This window comes from Gadus morhua, chromosome 5 (assembly GCF_902167405.1).
Source record: "Gadus morhua chromosome 5, gadMor3.0, whole genome shotgun sequence".
NCBI lineage: Eukaryota > Metazoa > Chordata > Actinopteri > Gadiformes > Gadidae > Gadus > Gadus morhua.
Window position 1 is genome coordinate 12,535,303 of NC_044052.1, and position 20,424 is coordinate 12,555,726.

The following is a 20,424-nucleotide window of genomic DNA, read 5'->3' on the forward strand; positions in this document are numbered from 1 at the left end:
TGGCAAAAAACCTCGTGAGGTGGTATGAGTAAGGATTCGTTGATGGAATCTCGCGAAAGTTAGGGTTTATTGATTATATCAAGTGCAACACCTCGGACTTTGGTGTAAAATAAAAGGAAAAAACACGTTGAGATGATTGGGGTTTGTACAGGTTGCCGGCCCCTTGGCGCACTCGTGTGGCAACCGAAGGTACTACGGCAGGTGGAATAGTGACGTAGATGCATGGCAACCACACGCCACGCCCACTGCCTAGCAACGTAATGTTGTCGCACACGGTGTCAGTCATCTGTGTCTGTTACTTACTCATTTCATTTAGTGATTGCCAAGTAAGTTATTTTCCAACAATATTTGATTTGTGACTGTAATTAGGTGAGTGCTCAACTATTGTTACTTAGGCTTTATTCTATCTTTCTTTCTTATCATTTACAAATTGTGGGACCCTACTCCTTCCACATAGAGTGGAACATTGTGGTTCCGGAAGTAAAAATCCCATTCATTTTCTCCATAGAGGTTTTGATTGCAAGCCATTATGTCGTAACCATCCAAAGTATACTCACCACGCGCCGTTATATTGTCAAACTATGGTATATGCTCCTGTTGAAGCCACAAGTTAAAGAAGGGAGCATATAGTTTTTAGATAAACATGTTTTATTTTGGATGTCATTTGAAACCACTACACTAACCATAATCCTAAAGTGTAAAACGAGATCTATGATTGGTGGGGCTCGCTGTGACCATGGAAACGTTTACCCGCACCCGCGAAAGTATTGTCGCCGATGACTGCTTCTGAACTCGATCACTTACCACAGGGCAACCATGATTCCCTCAGATTAATGGAAAGTTAGAGAGTTGTTCTTTGAGCTTTAGAGGAAATTAGCTCTACGTGTTGAAAAATATGTTGATATAGAATTTATGATAAAAATAGGTAGGTAAAAATATAGGATATAGCACTAGCAGTGCTTTTTTTAATTAATTTTGGCACTATAAAAGCAGGAATACATAATGTTGAATCATTCAACATTATGTATCCTCGTGTTTATTACGTATTCATTCAACTTGAATGAATACGTAAACACGAGCCTGAATTCACATGTATTAAAAACAAGTAACTTTATTGCAGTGATTGCAGTCAGGAACGAAGGAACGTACCATGTCGATGACAAGGATATACACTATAGATATATAGATATACACACACACAAACACACAAACAGAATACATGACACATCTTTTATTGACCATATAAACAATATAATGACAAAGGTTATAAGATGCAAGAAACGCGCAAAACTATTGGGTTGGAAGTTGGAACCATTGCGAAAAAGTTCACAATGGTTTATGGAATGAGAAGTTCATCCACTCGTTCACAAAAAATAATGTACAGTCTTGTAACTTTTGCTGTACTTTATTTTTGCTACGCTTTTGCCCCGCCCGGGTCGCAGAATTCGGTGTAACACAGAGCTGTTCAAAAAGGAGGCGGCCACTGTCTTTTAAATTCCACATTATAAAACATTCTATTTTATAATGGAAGTCAATGGGAGGAAAGCGGATCCATCCCCCCATTCTCTGACCCTCGGTAATTTTTTTAGATAGCCACATTATTGCTATCACAAAAGCGAACCATTTCGGACCTCGCGGAGCCTAACAATGTCAATATTAACCTAGAAACACAATGTCAAGTTTAAAAATTACTAATCGATTGGAAATATGATACTTATCAGGCATTTGTATTGTGGGGCCCCCCGTTTATATGGATAGAGGTGATTGCTGCATATCTGGTGTACTCCTGGTAGAAGCTAAATGCTTAAAAATATAGTTTTTCACGTCATGATATCTAGATAAACGAAGTGTCACATCAACTAGAATGAAAGGAATAAGGTCAATAACATACTTATCCTAACACACACACACCCACGCACGCACGCACACACACACACACACACACACACACACACACACACACACACACACACACACACACACACACACACACACACACACACACACACACACTTTATCAGAACAGCTCAGCTAGTCTATATTTTATCTCAAATCAAATGTATTCAATCTTTGTCACATTAGCTATTCGTAAAATGTATTTGTTTCCCACCATTTCTTCATTTTTTTAAATGGTGTGCATGTTTACATTGTTTACTCCATTTAGACTCTTTTCAAATCCCTTCACTTGATTCAAGCCATTTAATACTGAAACATTAACAACAGTATGTCTAATAATTCAACCAATGACATTTATTATTGTGTTTTATATTTAGACAAACACAATAAAGAAATGTGCTTGGACACATATAGAGTCTGATATATTTAATTTGTTTTCTGACTCCTAATGAACCTCCATCAACACAAAGCTCAACAAGGTGACATCATTACATGAATTTCAGGACAGAAAATGATGACCTCAAGTGAAAAGCCGAAGGTCATTTCTGACGATGAGGTTATTAAACAATTGGTGAGTTCAATTCCACGCTTATTTTTTTCATGTTTTCATGCATAATATAACATTATATCAGCTGTAGAAATAAATTCTGAATGCTGTATTAGCCTGTTATATCAATAGAAAGGTTCAAATCTATTGCAGACACCATGATAAAAAGAAAAAATATAACATACATGTATTTTTCCTTTTGATAAATCAGTTGACATATAATCTGTTGTATGAGTCTGTTATATCACAAAACAAATGTCACTTCTTTGCATTTCCAACAGTGTAGGGCAAACGGCTTTTCCTTTGAGAAGATGTCAGACGATCTCAGCGCGGTTGCTTCACTGGAAGTGTTCTTCTCGGGTTATCCCCGCATGGTCGGCCTCTCGCTCTTCCCAAAGCTTTTACAACTCACAATAGTGAGCCAGAGCATTAGCCACCTCCAGGGCCTGGAGGGTTGCCCGCTGCTCCAGGAGCTCTGGGTGGCTGAATGCCAGCTGACGGTATGTCTCTGTTTCATTGGCCCTGCTAATAACACTGTACAGAAGAGCTCTGTGTGGTTTGAGTCTCATCCATGTGAAACCCTCCTTCTTGCAGAAGATCGATGGACTGCAGAGCTGCTTTCAGCTGGAGAAGCTCTACCTATACGACAATCAAATCAGTAAAATAGAGAATTTGGAGTTACAGGTTAATCTGCAAGTGCTATGGCTGAACAACAATGATATCTGTTGCATTGAGGTAGTCCATCTGCCCTGCTATCTATCCGTCAGAATTGATTATGTTATAATTGTGGACCGTTTTGGACATATAGCTGATGATATATGTTTCTCTTGATTGATTTATAAAAAGGGTTTGAATACTCTGCAAAAACTCAGAGAACTAAATCTAGCTGACAACAAAATTGAAAAAATAGGTAAATACAGCTAAACGTATCCGGCATTCTTTCCCAATTGATTTGATCTACTGTAAGAGATTTAACCCAAAAAATTGTTCTACAACATTTTTACAAAGGGCACAGCCTTGATCCCAATATCAACGTTGAAGATCTGAATCTATCTGGGAACAAGATTGCCTCATTTAAGGTAGGTCAGGAAAAAAACATATTTTAAATTGCTTACGTAAAATTTTGGCTTTATCAGATTTTAATAGAAATTCTTCACAGCGGCCTTGGTACTGAAAAGGTATACTAGAAAAAACCTTGTGAAACATCAGGGGTCGCTCCAGCGTTCTGAACTCCTCTATCTGGCTTACCGGACCATTCAACCCTTTAAAACCACAAGTAGAAAAACAAGCTTGTTGTTATAATATATAGAATTTGTCCTTTTCCTTTTAGTAGATTTATGTTTTTAAGATTTGGGTCTTGCCACAACAAACTGTATATTTATATTTTTAACGAAAGCTCTGTGTCCGAGGAAGAACCAACATATAGTTATACCAATATAGGAAGATGATTTGCTGTTTTTTTTTAATCTTCTTATGACCTTCTTTTCATAGTAACCCATACTTCAGTTTTGAAAGCCATCCAAAATGTCCGCTTCTGATATTATTCTGCCGGCCTGAGAAGATAATCCATTAAGATGTTTCAGCATCTCGATTGTGCTCGAGCATATCACTCGAGCACAATGCAGCAGATTGATTGGTTTTTGTAAGGAGAACCTCAATATTACATATCACTACTCATAGTATTTTCATATAATTCAAAATACATATTTTCCAATGCAAAACACATATCTGTCAATCAAGCCTTTCACATTTCTGCTGCACTGTCAAACTAAAATATTCCACTCCAACACAAATTATCCTCCATTTCCCTTCGTTAGAGGGCTTGGTGCTCCAGACTCATTTAGAGGACTCTCTTATTCTTATGGTGCATTCAGAACACAGAGATGGTTAGGTTGGGTTAGCTGGGCCTCTAGCTCCAGCATGCTAACACACGCTGGGCATCAACCCCAGTAGCACTCAGAGCTGGGACTCAAACCGCCACTTGATGACCAGCCTTCCTTTTAAAGGAAGGTGAAAACACTATTAAAATGCTGAAGAATGTAATACAAATATCAGCTCTTTGTACTCAGAGCCAGAGAAGGTGGCCTCGGGTGACAACCAAACACCTGAGGTACAAAATATTTTTGCGCTCGGCAGGAGCTAACCTTCCTGGCCCACCTGCCCGCTCTGAAAGCCCTGGGACTGCAGGACTCCCAGTCAGTGGCCAACCCGGTGTGTCTGCTCTGCAACTACTCCACCCATGTCCTGTACCACATGCCCGGCCTCCAGCGGCTGGACTCCTACAACGTATCCAGTAGACATATGAAGGAGGCTGCTGAGGTAAGCAGTGAACTTCCTTTAGTTTCTCTCGCGCGCGCTCTCTCTCTCTCTATCTCTCTCTCTCTCTATCTCTCTCTCTCGCTCTCTCTCTCCCTCGCTCTCTCTCTCTTTTGCTCTCTCTCTCCATGTCTTTATCTCTGTTGCTCTGTTTGGTTCTCTCGATCTTTCTATCTCTCTCTCTCTTTCTCTCCCTGTTATGTGTTCTTTAGCTCTGTTGCTCTGTTTGGTTCTCTGGCTCTCTCTCTGGCTCTCTGGCTCTCTGGCTCTCTGGCTCTCTGGCTCTCTGGCTCTCTCTCTCTCTCTCTCTCTCTCTCTCTCTCTCTCTCTCTCTCTCTCTCTCTCTCTCTCTCTCTCTCTCTCTCTCTTTCTCTCTCTCTCTCTCTCTCTCTCTCTCTCTCTCTCTCTCCCTGTCTTGTGTTCTTGAGCTCTGTTTCTATGTTTGATTCTCACTCTCTCTTGTTCACTGTCTGTCTCCCTTTTACTATTCCAATTCATATACAATATTTATGACTTCATTATAGTTGTATCATAGTATCGAAGTTCTATCGTCTCCAACCTGAAGCGATCGATCGTACGGTTGTTTTATTAAATGGCACACAGACACGATAGTGGTATCCGACAAGGTTTTTCTTTTTTAGAAAAGTCATTCAATATTAATGAGTTTTTATTTTTGGTTCGACTGCATGCCGTTTCCCTCCATGCCCTCCCCCAGACGACGGTGATGAAGAAGATGATGTACTACAACATGCGTGTGCACACGGCCCAGAAGAACCTTAGGGAGACGGGGCACCGGCTGACGGAGCAGAAGGAGGCCCTATGGAAGCCCCCCGTGGAGCAGATCAGAGCGTGCGGCCGCGCCATCAAAGATGTATGACCTCCGTCCTGGCACCGTCGAGCATTGAGCTTTCAAACAAAATGCTCAGCTTCTATTTGAGCCTCAGTGGGAGACGGTGTTCCACCTCTCAGCTAACCCCACTGCTGGCGCTCCTTACCCTCAGCTGGAGAGGTCTCTGTCTGAGGTCCAGGAACACGGAGCGAGGCCGCCCCTCCCCTGGGCGGTCCGAGCACCGTCGCCCCCCGCCGGGACCCAGGACCCAGGGGAGGAGGAGGACTCAGGGGAGGAGGCGGGGTCTTCTACGGACTCCAGCAGGGACTCCCCGGTGGAGCACCTGATACAGACTAAGATGGGGGCGCTGGGCCAACGCGTGGAGCAGTGTGAACGGAGGCTGGAAGAGTGAGCATTATGGGTGTCAGGGAATAGATCCAGATGCATAATGATGTATCAGGTCAGAAAATGTGGGGGCTACAGCAGTAAGTATGGGGCAGTAGTGTAATAAAATAGAAACAAATTACAAATGATAAACCTGCAAAAATAATTATTAGAATACATGTGGATACAGTTCATGTCTTATTTATGCAAATTATGTCTATGTCTTATAATGTAGTCCATCAATATTTTGTAGATGTAAACATATAATACGTGCTCTACATCTCTGCTGCAGAATCGAGGCCTGGTACAAGCAGGAGTTATCCCAGGCCACTCACCGGAAGGAGTGCACGGTCCACTTCCTGTTGATGGAGCTCCAGACTGTGGGGAACATTCGCTTTGAGGACGGCTGCCCCAGAGATCCCTGGTACTCTTCTGGTTCTGCCACTGATGAAATAAATCAAATAATCAATGTGATGTTTTATGCTTGGTGTAACAATCAATCAACAAAATCAAGTATTACTGCTTGATTGATTTGGTGGAACTCATGTGGTTGGACTGCTCAGGTTTGCGTCCTGCCAGGGCCTTATCCAGTCCAGGTTCTCCGTGGGGGACCTCAAGGCCCACGGCGTCACCGGCCTCCGGATCACCAGCATGACCCGCGTGCACAACCGCGCTCTGAGGCTGCGCTTTGAGGAGAAACTCAGCTTGCGGTTGGCTGACGAGTCCCCGTTCTGCTCACCGTGAGTGGATCAGGGCTGAGATCTGATCACCAGATCGTCCCGCGTTACAATGTCTTCTCTATCGATGAACGCCCCTCAGAAGACCTTGTGTCACTCACTGAGGCATGTTTGGGTCTTGACGTTTCTCAGGGAGAACTACAAGCGCTGGCTGGAGTACCTGTTCTATGTTCCTGACCCGGAGAGACCCAGCGAGGAGAATGAAATGCTGCAAATCCTGGAGGAAGGTTTCCTAAGCGCAGAGGTGTGTTTCCCCTCGCCACTGCAACGTTTCACGGTTGTTGAGGTGTGAGCTGTAGACGACGCTCTCCTTCCGGTCTGTATCCACCAGGCGCTGGGGAGAGAGTGTGCCGTGCCTCTGTCCAACAGCCTGAACGTGGCAGACGCACCCAGGCTGGAGCACGCCTTACGTCAGGTCCCCCGTAGCTTCCCTCTGCCCTTCACTCAGGGTCGGTGCCCCCTCTGCAACGAATGGACTGCATTTATACAGCACTTTTCTGGCCACTCAAAGCGCTTTATAATATTATATTATATAATATTCACCCATTCATGCACACATTCATACACCTTTAACACACCGACGGCGGTGTCAACCATGCCAGGCGACAGCTAGCTCGTTTGAAGTAGTTAGGGTGAGGTGTCTTGCTCAAGGACACCTCGACACCCTCCCGCTAGGAGGAGCCGGGGATCGAACCAGCAACCTTTCGGTTACCAGCCAACCCGCTCTATCTTTGATGCCGTTCGATGCCACATGCCGTCTGACCTTTGGTTTCGTATTTTTACTGAACCTAACCAAAGTGGATCTTCTCTTTAACGTCGTAGGTCACGTGATCGTCTCCAAAGTGTTTCTTGGCCGCAGCGTCCACCTCCGAGAGGGCGTGCCCGTGGACCCCAAAGCCGACTCGGTGTACCGCAACATGGGTACAGAGCTCGGGGTCAGGTCCCACCGAGGTGCAGACAAGTCACCTCAAATGTTTCTAATTTTCTAAATCCTCCAAATGATACTCGCTGGTGTCATTGCTGCTCTGCTCTCTGTCGTCTCTTAGACGGACCCAGCCAGTGGTTTGTGTTCGACCATGAGCTGGTCTTGCCAGAGTACATTGTTTACTTTGAATATGTCACAGAGGTGAGGGACATCCTAAATAAAAAGAGACTAAAATCCTGGGAATACCTGCTCCTAAACGTCTGACGTGTTCCTGTGTGCTTCCCAGCAGGGGGCTCTCCCGGCCCTCTCTCCTTTGGTAGACCACCCCCCTCTTCTGGAGCTCCTCAGCATGGAGCCGTTCCTGAAGCCACGCCCCCGGATGACCGGTCTGGACGAGGGCACCCTGCTGCAGTCGGCCAGGGTCAACACCCTCAGTCAGATCACCGTGAGCGTGGATAGGGGTTCATTCTCACAGGATGTAGCTGGCTCACCGCTGCGTTGGCTATAGGCGCACACACACACACACACACACACACACACACACACACACACACACACACACACACACACACACACACACACACACACACACACACACACACACACACACACACACCCACTGGCTGCTCCTCCTCCCCTGAATGTCTGGATCACTGTCTGCCCCACCAGGTGCTGAACCTGCACGGCAGCGGTCTGTCCAAGCTGAAGGAGCTCTCTGGCCTCCGCGCCCTGCGTCACCTGACCATCAGCTTCAACGAGATCACACGGCTGGACGACATCTCCCACATGGTCAGACTCAAAAGCAGAGCGGGCTCCTTCATTATCCATGAGGAGAAGGCACTTAATGTGCCAGCACGCCAGAAAGCACGCCACAGCCTAGTTTACGCTGAGCCAACCCGACGAGCGAGGGTCCGGAAGCAACTTCCACATAATCCCTTTTATAGTTATAATCCCTCATAGTTGGATGTCGTCATTGATCCCTCACCCTTCAGTGATTCTACCGTCGAGCTGAACGACTCAGTGGTTAGTCAGCGGTGAACTGATGTGCACGGGCTCTGTGTGCGTCTCCCCAGCCCAACCTGGAGTTCCTGGACGCCAGCTACAACCACATCGCCTCCCTGGAGGGCTGGAGGGGTCTGGGCGGGCTGAGGACGCTGGACGTGCGCTGGAACCGGCTGAGCAGGGCGAGGGACGAGGCCGCCGTGCTGAGGAAGCACGCCGCGGCTCTGCTGAGGCTGGACGCCCGCCACAACCCCTGGACCCGGGTACGGCTCGCCGCGGCCAGGCCACCGGGACCCTCCTTCAATAAATAGGGGTGCATGAAGGGAGGTTTCTCTTGCCCTCTGGGGGGCTAGGGTCAGGGGTGTGTCGTAAATAGATGGCCTGTTATGCTCTTTGAGACTGTACCTCTGATTAAGGGCTATACAAATACATTTAATTCATTTAATTTGAATTTAATGGCTGTAGAAGGGGTTTTGGAGGAGCCAAAGTCTAAACTTTTACCATCCATTTGAGGCGATAGCTCGTCTAACCCTAACCCTTTATGATGTTTGCCCTCCTGGACCAAGGTTTGGATTTCTGTCGTTTTTTGTGCACAGCCCGACTCTGTGAGGGCCACCATTGTTGGCCGCCTGGGGACCCTCACCCACCTGGACCAGGTCCCGGTCTCAGAGGAAGAGGTGGCTGCAGCTGCGCAGACCACCGCCAGCTCAAGGATCACACAGGTTCAGCGGAGTCGATGCATTACAACATGACAACATCCTGACGAACGCAGCGGGACACAGCTCAGCTTCTTAGTCAAATTTCACTTGGTCAATCATCAGGACATCACATGGCATTGATGTCAGCAGTGCTACAATTTTCTAATTTATTTTAGACATTATTTAAATGGGAACTCGGAAGTCTAGGGGAAACGAGAAAAGAGTATTAATTTATGTGTTGCCATTTTGTATTCGAGGTTCATGCTGTTTGCCGATGTTGGACACATGAGACTCAGTGACTCTGTGCGGCCCCCAGGCTTCTCTGCTGACCCACTCCGGTACGGCCTGTGAGTGTCCCCGCAGCCTGAGCCTGCTGTCCACCGCCCAGCTACTGGTGCAGCTCAGCCCGGCCCCCTGGCCCCCCCACGCCACCCCTGAACCAGGCTGGACCGCCATGGTAGGCTGCACACACACACGCACACACACACACACACACACACACACACACACACACACACACACACACACACACACACACACACACACACACACACACCGCACAATCACACTCACACTCAGTCACTCACATACTTACATTATTAAACTTATACACACGCACACACATACACTTATACACAGTTATGAACACTTATACACACGTATACACACACCCACACTCACACACACACATATGCATAGTCTCACTCTCACACACACATATGCATATGCACACACGCCAGGCTACCTAAATTCCTAGCAACTTCAGTATGTTTTTTATTCCATGGCGTTGCATTGCTTCTTGTTTGTGATCCGGCTAAATTTGCCACGCTAGTGTGGACAGATGTATCCGGAACCTTGATCACGTACACGTCTCCGTTCCTAGGTGAGCCCAGTCAGTAACCCAGAGTATGACAGGAGATCAGCGCTACGTATCGTCCACAGATCACAGCCCTGTCCCTAGACGGGCTGGGCATCTCCAGGCTGGCTAACCTGGATAAGCTGGTCAACCTCCGGTGGGCCTCGTTCAACGACAACGACCTCAGCCATCTGGAGGGCCTGGAGAACTGCCTGGCCCTGGAGGAACTCTCCCTGAACCACAACGCCATCTCCAGCATGGACGGTGAGTTTCACCGTCACGTTCACCGACGCAGAGCGAGACGGAGGGTCACGTGTCAGGAGAACCTGAAGGACTGCTTGGCTGATTGACAGAGAGGAACATGAAACGCTGTAAAGCACATACACACACATGCACACACAGACACAGACACGCACACACACACACACACACACACACACGCACAGACAAAGAGAGAGACACACACACACACACACACACACCTCTGCATCCACCATTACCCTTTCAGCAGGGTTTTATCGAAGTGTCCTTTTTCTCCCGTGAGGTTTGTCTCCACTGCGTCGTCTGGTCAAACTGAGCCTGAACGGAAACCAGCTGCACTGTCTGGACGCCTTCGGCCTGGAGCGCCTGCCCAACCTGCACTTCCTGTCCGTGGAGGACAACCACATCGCCTCCATGCACGGGATCCAGCGGGCTCGCTCGCTCCTAGAGCTGTACATCGGCAATAACCTCATCGCCACCACCAGAGACATCTTCCATCTGAAGGTGAACCACACTCATATTGATCGCTCTGAAACCGTCGAATGAATGTCGAAATGTGCTATAGTATTAAAGATTGAAGGAAGAACAGTGAGATTCCCTTCCTCATAGCTCTGTTGTCAAATGACGCCTGCTAACTTTTAATCCTGGGTTGGACTTCACCGCTCTTCATCCAGGCCCTGTCTCACCTCATCATCCTTGAGCTCCACGGGAACCCCCTAGTGGACAAGCTGGAGAACTACAGGATGTACGTTGTCTTCCAGCTGCCGGCCCTCAAAGCCCTGGATGGGGTCGGAGTGGTAGGTGTGTCTTCTCCAGCTCTCCCCCCCCCCCCCCCCCAATGTCTTCACCTGAGTTTCTATGGTGACGTAACAGAGGGGATATCTACCTTTCTGCACAGGAAGTGACCGAGTCTAAGAACGCCAAGGACGTGTTCAGCGGCCGCCTGTTGCCGGACATGGTGGCGGAGAAGCTGGGTCACTCCAGGTACTCGGACGTGAGGGTCCTCAGGATGCAGGCCTGCTCCATCAGGTGAGCCCACCTCTCGGGGGCTGGTTGAATCACATGAATGTGGAACGCATATTGTAGCAGTATCTTTAGTGAGCTGTAACTCAAATTGAGGCCAACGAATACATTACCCGTGCTTTTTTTGTATTCTCTGCTTCTGTGTGCAGGATGGTGGATCTGACCCCAACTGACCTCTTCCTCAACCTGTGCAGCGTGAACCTGGACAACAACAACCTCACCTCGTTCTCCGGCCTGGTCTACCTGCCCAACGTCACGGTACGGTCCCGCGCCGCAGCTGGGGCTGGTCCACTCGAGGGTTGGCCCGGGAGACACGCGCCTGAGGGTCTTTCTCTCACCTGCAGGCTCTGTGTCTGAACCACAACCACATCGAGTCCATCCTGCCCCGACAGAAGAGCAAGGGCCACCTGACCAAGAGACAGCTGCTGCACCGCAAGGTGACCTCCAGTGGCTATGGCCGGCCAGACCCGAACAAGGGAAGCAGGTCAGCGCAGCACGAGCTCACACACAACCTAGCACACTGTCTCATTTCACCAGCAATTTCCGTCGACCACCAAATGTAAATTGTAAATGAGCCGTTTGAATTGGCAAAGCTTCACCATTGGGGGGCAGTGTTGGCCTGTGCTCAGCGGTGGGGACAGCGTTAGGTGCTGGGTGGCTGCAGAGGCCCTGAGTAGTTGTCCTTTTTGTCGAGGTGCCCCTCTGTCATTTCTCTCTGGGCCGAACAAATAACCACTCTGCATATTATCAGGAGGACGTTGTGTTGTGGTGGAGGTCAGGATGTCTGCTGGGCTGAAACACTGCAGCGTCATTGGGCTTCCATGCTCTAAGAAGCCTCATCGCCCACAGAGCCCCAATCACGCCACACAGCCACGAATGCACGCTTAGTATCCGAGCCAGGGAATATTTATAACAGTATCATGTTCACCGAAGACTTTTAGACCTCAAGAGTATAAAGTGCCCTTTGTGAGCTGATTGCACCGAGGGTTGAAAGCCGCAACCTCAATGTTTAAAATAAGTATTTATTGGATTATTTTCTTTGATTTATGTAAAATTAGAAGCAGCATTAATATTGCTATATCCAAATATGATTAAAGAGACCAGTATACGGGCCCCAGTGGATCAGCCTTTAAGCCTGCAGGCATATACATGAGTAATCCCAACCTAAAAGCATTCCGCCAGCAGGAGAATCTGTCCCAAAAAGAAAAACCTAAGTAAGTAAATAGAGCAGTGATAAAAAAGCAATACACCGATCATAGCAATTACATCACCGCTAGTCATTTCTCAAGAGCGTTTATTCACGGCGTCTCGAATGCGCTTCTGCAACCGCCACTGCCGTTCCCCGTGCATCGTTAAAAAGCAATAACCAACGAGCCCTCGCCTGTGATTGCCTTGAGTTAAGTTCCTTTGCCACTTCTGAGGTCCAGCCATTTAGCCCCAGACAGACCAGGAAACAAACGCCCCCTCTCCTCTCTCTGTTGCTGGGTCAAAGGGAGGCGCTGGCGCCTGGAGGCCTGGAGCCGCTGATGGCCAGCCTGGAGGTGCTGCATCTCAGCCACAATGGCATCTCCAACATGGCCAATCTGCAGCTCAGCAGGCTCACCAATCTCAAAGCACTCTTTCTTCAAGGTGCGTATGGGTGATGTGCCAGCACCCACCCCCTCCCAGCCCCACCCCCACACACACATACAAACACATCCTTCCTTCTTTACAAAGCCTGTAGAAAAAATAAAGTCATTTGTGTGTGTGTGTGTTTGTCTGTGTGTGTGTGTGTCGGAGGCTGTTAAAAGGCAAACACAGAGAGAGTGTATTCCCCTTTAGACATCTAGCCCAGGTGGACGGAGAGCTGGGTGAAAAGTATTACACACTTTGTTTTCAATTGCCTTGCAGGGGGTCTGATTGTGTGTGCCTTTATCCTGCCATGTGTTTTGTCGATTGAGCTGACCTCACTTGTTTGGCTGCACTTCTTTTCTTAAACATCTTTTGAAAATGCCTATTTCAATCTTGGGAGGGATGGAAAAAGCACAAAGAGGATCCCATGTTGTTTATTACCTCAAAACCTGTGACAATTTCCCACCGGCTCCACTTTCCTTCACAAACGCAATGTTCCAGATGACTTAACCAAGATTCCACCTCAATCTCCCCCATTTCCTGACGACAACTTATATTTTCCCAACTACTTTGACCGTGTTTCCTGCCCCCCCCCCCCCCCACACACACACACACCCTCACACACACACACACACACACACACACACACACACACACACACACACACACACACGCACAAACTCACTCTCCCGTCTGCAGAGAATGACATTAGCCAGGTGGAAGGCCTGGAGGGACTGACCCGGCTGAGAGCCCTGGTCCTGGACCGCAACCGCATCAAGGCCCTGGGGGAGAGCTCCCTGGTGGGTCAGAGCCTCCTGCTGGAGCTGTCCTTGGCGCAGAACCGCCTGCGCGAGCTCAGCCACCTGGAGCCGCTGGTGCAGCTCCGCCAGCTGTTCCTCGCCATGAACAAGCTACAGGTGGGCCTCTTCACTTTTCTACTTCCTGGTCCTCCTCTGGAGGACCGATCTCTGACCAGTGCAGCCGCACGCAGAAGCCCTCACACTGTAGAGGAAGCCCTCACACCATAGAAGAAGCCCTCACTCTGTAGAAGAAGCCCCCACACCATAGAAGAAGCCCTCACTCTGTAGAAGAAGCCCTCACTCTGTAGGAGAAGCCCCCACACCATAGAAGAAGCCCTCACTCTGTAGAAGAAGCCCTCACTCTGTAGAAGAAGCCCTCACTCTGTAGAAGAAGCCCTCACTCTGTAGAAGAAGCCCTCACTCTGTAGAAGAAGCCCTCACTCTGTAGAAGAAGCCCCCACACCCTAGAGGCAGCCCTCACACAATGCTGATTTCCTGATGAGGCCAACGAGGTCACAGTCAGCCTTTCCCCCCCACTTATTCCTTGGTGTGTGTGTGTCTATAGAAACTGATTAACCCGACGACCACCCGCTGCTTCAATCATATGCAAAATGTGTGCCCTGTTTAAGAATGTGTTCCACTCAAGCCGTGGGTGTATTACTTATTCCTTTTCTGTTTGCAAACTGCAGCGTGGAATATAGTAATCATGTGTCATTATCACCGCATGGTGGTATGCATGGGGGGGGCCGCATTAAGTAGAATCAACTTTGATTGAAGGTCAGACGTTGTGTGAGGACACAGGGGGACAATCAAGGCAACATGTAATCATCTTCTCCGTCTCTTGCCTTCTCACCCCGGGCGAGTGATTTGCACTTCCTGCCGTCGACACTCCCTGGATTCACTAATGATGGTCCTTGAGGGGCTTTCAATTAATACAAGAAACACAGAAATCACTCCTATAGCGGCGCCCACCCCGCCTCACCCCCGTCGCTCATCGGGGTCCAGGGGAGGGGGCGGAGCCGGGCGGGACCCCCTGTGTGCACCCACACCTTCCCTTCAGATTACCGGGGGCCCCCCATTGAATCCGCCCCCCCCCCCCCCCCCCCCCCCCCCACCACACCCAAACAATGCAGGCATGTCCGTCCACGCACACACCTCCATGGTGAGCAGCGCGGGGACCCAGGGGGGACAGGGCCTCGCTTGTGATTCATAACTACTCTTTCATTTCATCTTCTGCATCTGTTGTCTTCTCATAGGATATCTCAGAGTTGCACAAGCTGGAAGTCCTGCCGTCCTTGATCGAGCTGTCTGTGAATGGCAACCCGGTGAGTAGGACTGACGTTTGTGTACCGCAAAGCTCACATTAATACGCCCGGCGGTTTGAGAACTGATATAGATTATCTGCGATTAAAACATTGCATAACGTTAACAAGTCATATGCATGTTATCCCTTTAATCATGTGGCCGACCGCTCATGGTGGACACAACATAACTTCTGGTGGAGGACCAAGGAGCGGCTTCGTGTCCGTCCCTCCTCCACCCGTCCGGAGTGCATCAGGCTCTCTCTCTCTCTCTCTCACACACGGCACGCTCTCCGTTTCTAAATTAAGTGATTACACGACGGGCCGTCTGCTCCCGCCGGCATCACGGACAAATCCGTCGACCGATTGGCCGCGAGCCGCATCGCTGGGGCCCGTTGGTCGGGGCGGAGCGACCATCTGGCCCTCCTGGGCCGCCGGGGGCCCCGGGCAAAGCTCCTGGCCGGCGACACGAGAACCCACAGGGCTCAGATGGTGATGCCTGGTTCCCCCTATAGCAACCCCCATACCCCTAATCCTGCCAGGGTCTGTCGGCTAACGGCCACACTGGGGACAACACCTCCTGCTGTCACCCTGGTGGACTCTCGGCCTCATGCCCCGTCTCCCCTCAGACAGGTCACCTTCTCGTGTCACGGCGGTACACCTGTGATGATGACACACACGAGTCGCCTTGATTGGATCATCGCCCTGGCCGGAGGTCACCGTGGGTGGGGCTGGGGAGGATAGCTGATAGCCGCTGTTAGCCGCTTTCAGCTATCAGCCGGTTCAGTGGGATTACTGTTGGGGACCAGGGTCCCGAGGGGGGGGGGGGGACACATACCATGAGACTCAAACCAGATGTCACCGGATAGACCTCAGATCCTGACCCGTGTGTGTGTGTGTGTGTGTGTGTGTGTGTGTGTGTGTGTGTGTGTGTGTGTGTGTGTGTGTGTGTGTGTGTGTGTGTGTGTGTGTGTGTGTGTGTGTGTGTGTGTTGTCCAGGTGGCCCGGCGGTCTCTCCACAGGCCAACGGTACTCCTGCGTCTCCCGGACCTGCAGGTCCTGGATGGAGAGCCGGTGACCGTGGAAGAGAGGACCAGGGCGGAGCTCTCTGCAGTCCCAGCGGTATCACAAATTTATAGGCTTTGCTAGAGGCGCTGTGTTAATAAAACTGAATTCATAGAACCCTAGTTATTCATACACCTTTGGTTTGTTATTATACTATAATACCCACAAAGTGAAATAAGGGATCCATAAAAACATACAATCGTCCTTTGTATGAAAGAAAATTGAAGCGTGGTGAGGAAGATAAAGCGAGACCCTGTGCTTTAAAACCAATGCATGAGGAGCGCAGCATGGATCGTTCACTATGTTTATCTTTTGATGGTATTAAAAAGGGCCAGCTCTGCCATAAGCAGACACAACGTAATGAAGCTCTGATCTGCTCTCTTATATGACTGACCTAAAACCCGGGCAGACCTCACTGATGTGAAAGCCCTTAATGGGCCTGATCATGTGTAATGCTATCCGACTAAAACCACTCGCAGTCAGGAGGACAACAGCAAACAGAACCGCACATATTAATAAAGCAGCAGAAAGTCCCATCATGGATCAAAGTCTGTTGGTTGGACTGATTTCATTTCAACGTAGAGAGAGAGAGAGAGAGAGAGAGAGAGAGAGAGAGAGAGAGAGAGAGAGAGAGAGAGAGAGTGAGAGAGAGAGAGAGAGAGAGAGAGAGAGAGAGAGAGAGAGAGAGAGAGAGAGAGAGAGAGAGAGAGAGAGAGAGAGAGAGAGAGAGAGAGAGAGAGAGAGAGAGAGAGAGAGAGAGTGAGAGAGAGTGAGAGAGAGAGAGAGAGAGAGAGAGAGAGAGAGAGAGAGAGAGAGAGAGAGAGAGAGAGAGAGAGAGAGAGAGAGAGAGAGAGAGAGAGAGAGAGAGAGTGAGAGAGAGAGAGAGAGAGAGAGAGAGAGAGAGTGAGAGAGTGAGTGAGTGAGATAGTGCTGCTCTGAATTAAAACACAGCCTAAGCCCGCTGCCGGCTTCATCCTGCTGATTAGATGAAATGTGCCCGGGCGATAATGCACCAGTGGCTTTAGCCCCTATTAGCCGGGTCAGCGCGCCCCCCCCCCCCCCCCCCCTCCCGCTGCTAGTTAATAGCAGATATGGGACCGAGTGCACATCCCATCTCATTCCCAACATCAACAACACAGAGAGTGGGCCCACGCCCCCCAGCCTGTTTCGGGCCCACTCTCACACATGATTGTTCCCCAGATAAGTTTCACAACCTGAGCACAAAACAGCAGTTCCTTCATCTTCCCAGGCTTGTTGGTTCAGCTGAGACACAGAGACATGACGACAACGCAAGATGTCGAGCAAACAGGATTTATACAACAGGAAGCCAGCGAGATCTATCCCTGACCGGCAGCTCATGACCCAGGGGCAGTATCTGCTTATGTGATCTTAACCCCAGCTCTGCGCTCTTGTCTCATCTCCACTCGGTCCCCGTCCCGTGCCGGCCGTGCCACCACAGTGTCCCGGAACGGTCCTTCCCCTCTCTGGGGAGATGAGCGCAGCGGGGCTGCGGCCGCTGGTGCCGCGGGCCGCGCCCCTCATGGGGCTGCAGAACTTCCCCGGCCATGACGGCCTGCTCCCGGGTAACCTAGATGATGGCCAAACCCAGGACACATCGTCCAGCCGTGAGCGTCCATCATGTGTAGGCCCTCTCAGTGTAAAGACATAAGATGATAGAAGCAATATTTACAAGCAAAACAAGTGTTTGGTGTCTCTAGGACCAATGCATTGGAATGTTCCAGATATCCACTAGAATTTTAAGGAAAATATAGCTTAACATTATGTGAAGAAGAGGTATGTTTTCTTTAGTTCATCTACATGCCAGAGTTGTAAATAGAGTTGAATATATTTGTGATCCCGTGCTCTCGGCCGTCCTCGACATTCTCTCTGTTTTGATTCTCCATGTCAGATAAGAAGCAGAGGACCATGGGAGCTCGCGGCAGCCAGGTGGAGACGTTGTCCCGGCCCGTTAGAAGGAACGGGAGCGGCCTCCCCAACCCGGGTCTGCCTCCAGAAGGGAACAGACTCCTGCTCATCTGCCCCAGTCTGGAAGACTCCCCCAGCCCCCTAAAGTACACACCTCTCTGTACCTTCAGGCCCAATAGGGCTAGTTTCAGACCTCTGACGTTGTTTGGTTTGATTAGATGATCCTCGTTTCATCCTCATGTTTCCTTTCAGATTCCCGAATAGCAGCGCACATAAACCTTGACCTTGGAAATACGCGCTGTTCAGAAGTGGGTGACCTGATGTAGCGAGTTCAGAGCAGCTCCAGCCACCTCCACCCTCCCTACACCACCATGCCACCACTTCTCTTTCTTACTGTGTCTGATATTTGATTGAAAAACTATCAATACATTTCTTTTGGAGGATTTGAATCCACTAACAGTGGATTTATCTTCACTGAATTACCTTTTGAACCACCACAACCTTGCTTTGAGGGAAACAAAGCGGCCCACTTGCCTGGCCAGGTATCTAGTACAGTGTTTTTTATGTGTCTCATGACAGATTTTTCTGTCCAAATATATGGATGGCTAACCACTGTAATCTGAGGATGAGAGGTTTTTTGGTGTCATGTCCGTCCCCCCCCCGAAACCAAATACTAACACCCACAGATGCAGAGGCGCGTGGGTCTGGCATCGCAACCGTCCGGTCAAATGGATCCGCAACGAGTAGTTAATCCAGCTTTAGCACACCTCTCTGTGGACAATAATCTGCAGTCACGCAGAAAGAGATGCAGCAGTGTGGTTGACAGCGGTCCAAATGGGTTGCAGAGATTGTGGACTCCAGCCTGCTGGCCTCTTTGCCTAAAGCCTGACATGTACTTCCTCCCCGTTAACGGGATGCAATAACTATCATCGGTAGAATTTTATAATCTACTCATAGATTACACGTTCTATGGATTTAATATAGTGTTAATTTGAAAAATGAATGATTCACCCACCTTTGCTTTATTTTTCAATAAAGGCAATTTGAGGTTGCTATGGCAAACGATATTGTTGCTAAACTGGATAAAACCAGAGTAAACCAGATGACACACATGATGACTCAGTTGACTCATAATACTTGAATAAATGTATTTGCTCATCCTTATGCATTTACACCCCAACGTTCATTCAGCTTTGTACCTTGTGTGGAATCCATTGTTATGCAACCTATAAAGGCATTCATAACTTTGCATGAATTCTCATAAGCGGGGACACTTTTTTCAAAAAATTCTAAATTAAATTTTTTGAACAAAGCAATCCTACAAATGTTCGCTCTGCATTTTGAACAGCCTGGGAAGATGACCTGTGTTTATGACCACTAGGGGTCCCCGGTGCTCTGTGCGCTCTGCCGCTGTCGCTCTATTTAGACATTCGGTTCCTTGCATTATATTCAGTAGTGGCAGTATATATAATCACAACATACTGTATGTTCATCTATGTTTGTATGAGTCCCATGCTATGCTTCCAACCTTCCAAGCCATGTCTTGGTTAAGTAGCCAACAGTTGTCAAAATAAAAGGCTGGCCCGGCCAAGCTCCTCTAATGCCTGCACTTAACTTTGCTTCATTTGCGTTAACGCCCAGCATTAAGCAGGGCTAATGACTGCGTGAGTGGGTCTGTGTCATTACCTTGCTGTGCCTGACATCAAATGGCAGCTGATGGGCTCAGAGCACGAGGCTGTAATACACAGAGTCGGGCTGGGGGGCTCAGCCACAGGAACGCTCTAATGCACTACATATATTAAAAGAGGATTTCACTTTTCATTTTACGTTTCATTTTAGTATACCGTGTCCAAAATGTAAACCTCCCCCTACTGATGCATGTATTTTCCTCTGCACAGGTCATGATCATTGATACGGTGTGTTGGCTCTGCATAGGCCTATATCTGTCAGTATTTTTAGCATTAAGAAAACATTAGCATAAAGATGGTGAATAATGCATCAGCCTTGAGTGAGCCCAGATGCACTTGACTTCCATTTTCCCCTCCCTTGCTCTTTCTCTTGTTTTTACTTTCTCTCTTGCGTTGCCTTTTCTCTCTCCCCTCCTCACCCAATCCACCCCCTTGTGATAGAGCACATGGTTCATAGCTGGTTTAATGGGATGGAATGTGACAGGTTATGTTTTCATCTGCCTGATATGGAGCCTAGGCTGGGAGGGAGGAAGTGAGAACGAGAGAGAGAGAGAGAGAG

At 48.7% G+C, this 20,424-nt stretch overlaps 1 protein-coding gene across 1 annotated transcript; it reads left to right on the forward strand.

The window, feature by feature from the left end:
- Nucleotides 1-2,367: 2,367 nt before the first annotated feature.
- Nucleotides 2,368-19,361, forward strand: lrrc9 (leucine rich repeat containing 9). Its single transcript, XM_030357128.1, has 31 exons — nucleotides 2,368-2,467; nucleotides 2,725-2,943; nucleotides 3,038-3,178; nucleotides 3,290-3,353; nucleotides 3,452-3,522; nucleotides 4,580-4,762; nucleotides 5,475-5,630; nucleotides 5,704-5,996; nucleotides 6,265-6,396; nucleotides 6,536-6,712; nucleotides 6,842-6,953; nucleotides 7,041-7,158; nucleotides 7,532-7,660; nucleotides 7,756-7,835; nucleotides 7,921-8,079; nucleotides 8,304-8,423; nucleotides 8,708-8,899; nucleotides 9,233-9,358; nucleotides 9,651-9,791; nucleotides 10,277-10,454; nucleotides 10,735-10,955; nucleotides 11,126-11,248; nucleotides 11,350-11,480; nucleotides 11,624-11,732; nucleotides 11,819-11,958; nucleotides 12,967-13,103; nucleotides 13,785-14,002; nucleotides 15,142-15,210; nucleotides 16,186-16,308; nucleotides 17,711-17,876; nucleotides 18,161-19,361. The coding sequence occupies exons 1-31, from the start codon at nucleotides 2,408-2,410 to the stop codon at nucleotides 18,397-18,399; spliced, it is 4,527 nt and encodes a 1,508-aa protein (XP_030212988.1). The 5' UTR covers nucleotides 2,368-2,407; the 3' UTR covers nucleotides 18,400-19,361.
- The last annotated feature ends 1,063 nt before the right edge of the window (nucleotides 19,362-20,424 follow it).

Excerpts from the sequence above, each read along its gene's own strand:
- lrrc9 (XM_030357128.1), top strand. The coding sequence starts at position 2,408 with ATGATGACCTCAAGTGAAAAGCCGAAGGTCATTTCTGACGATGAGGTT. Across the intron at positions 6,397-6,535 it reads GGCTGCCCCAGAGATCCCTG|GTTTGCGTCCTGCCAGGGCC; the intron begins GTACTCTTCTGG and ends TGGACTGCTCAG. Across the intron at positions 7,159-7,531 it reads CCCTCTGCCCTTCACTCAGG|GTCACGTGATCGTCTCCAAA; the intron begins GTCGGTGCCCCC and ends TTAACGTCGTAG.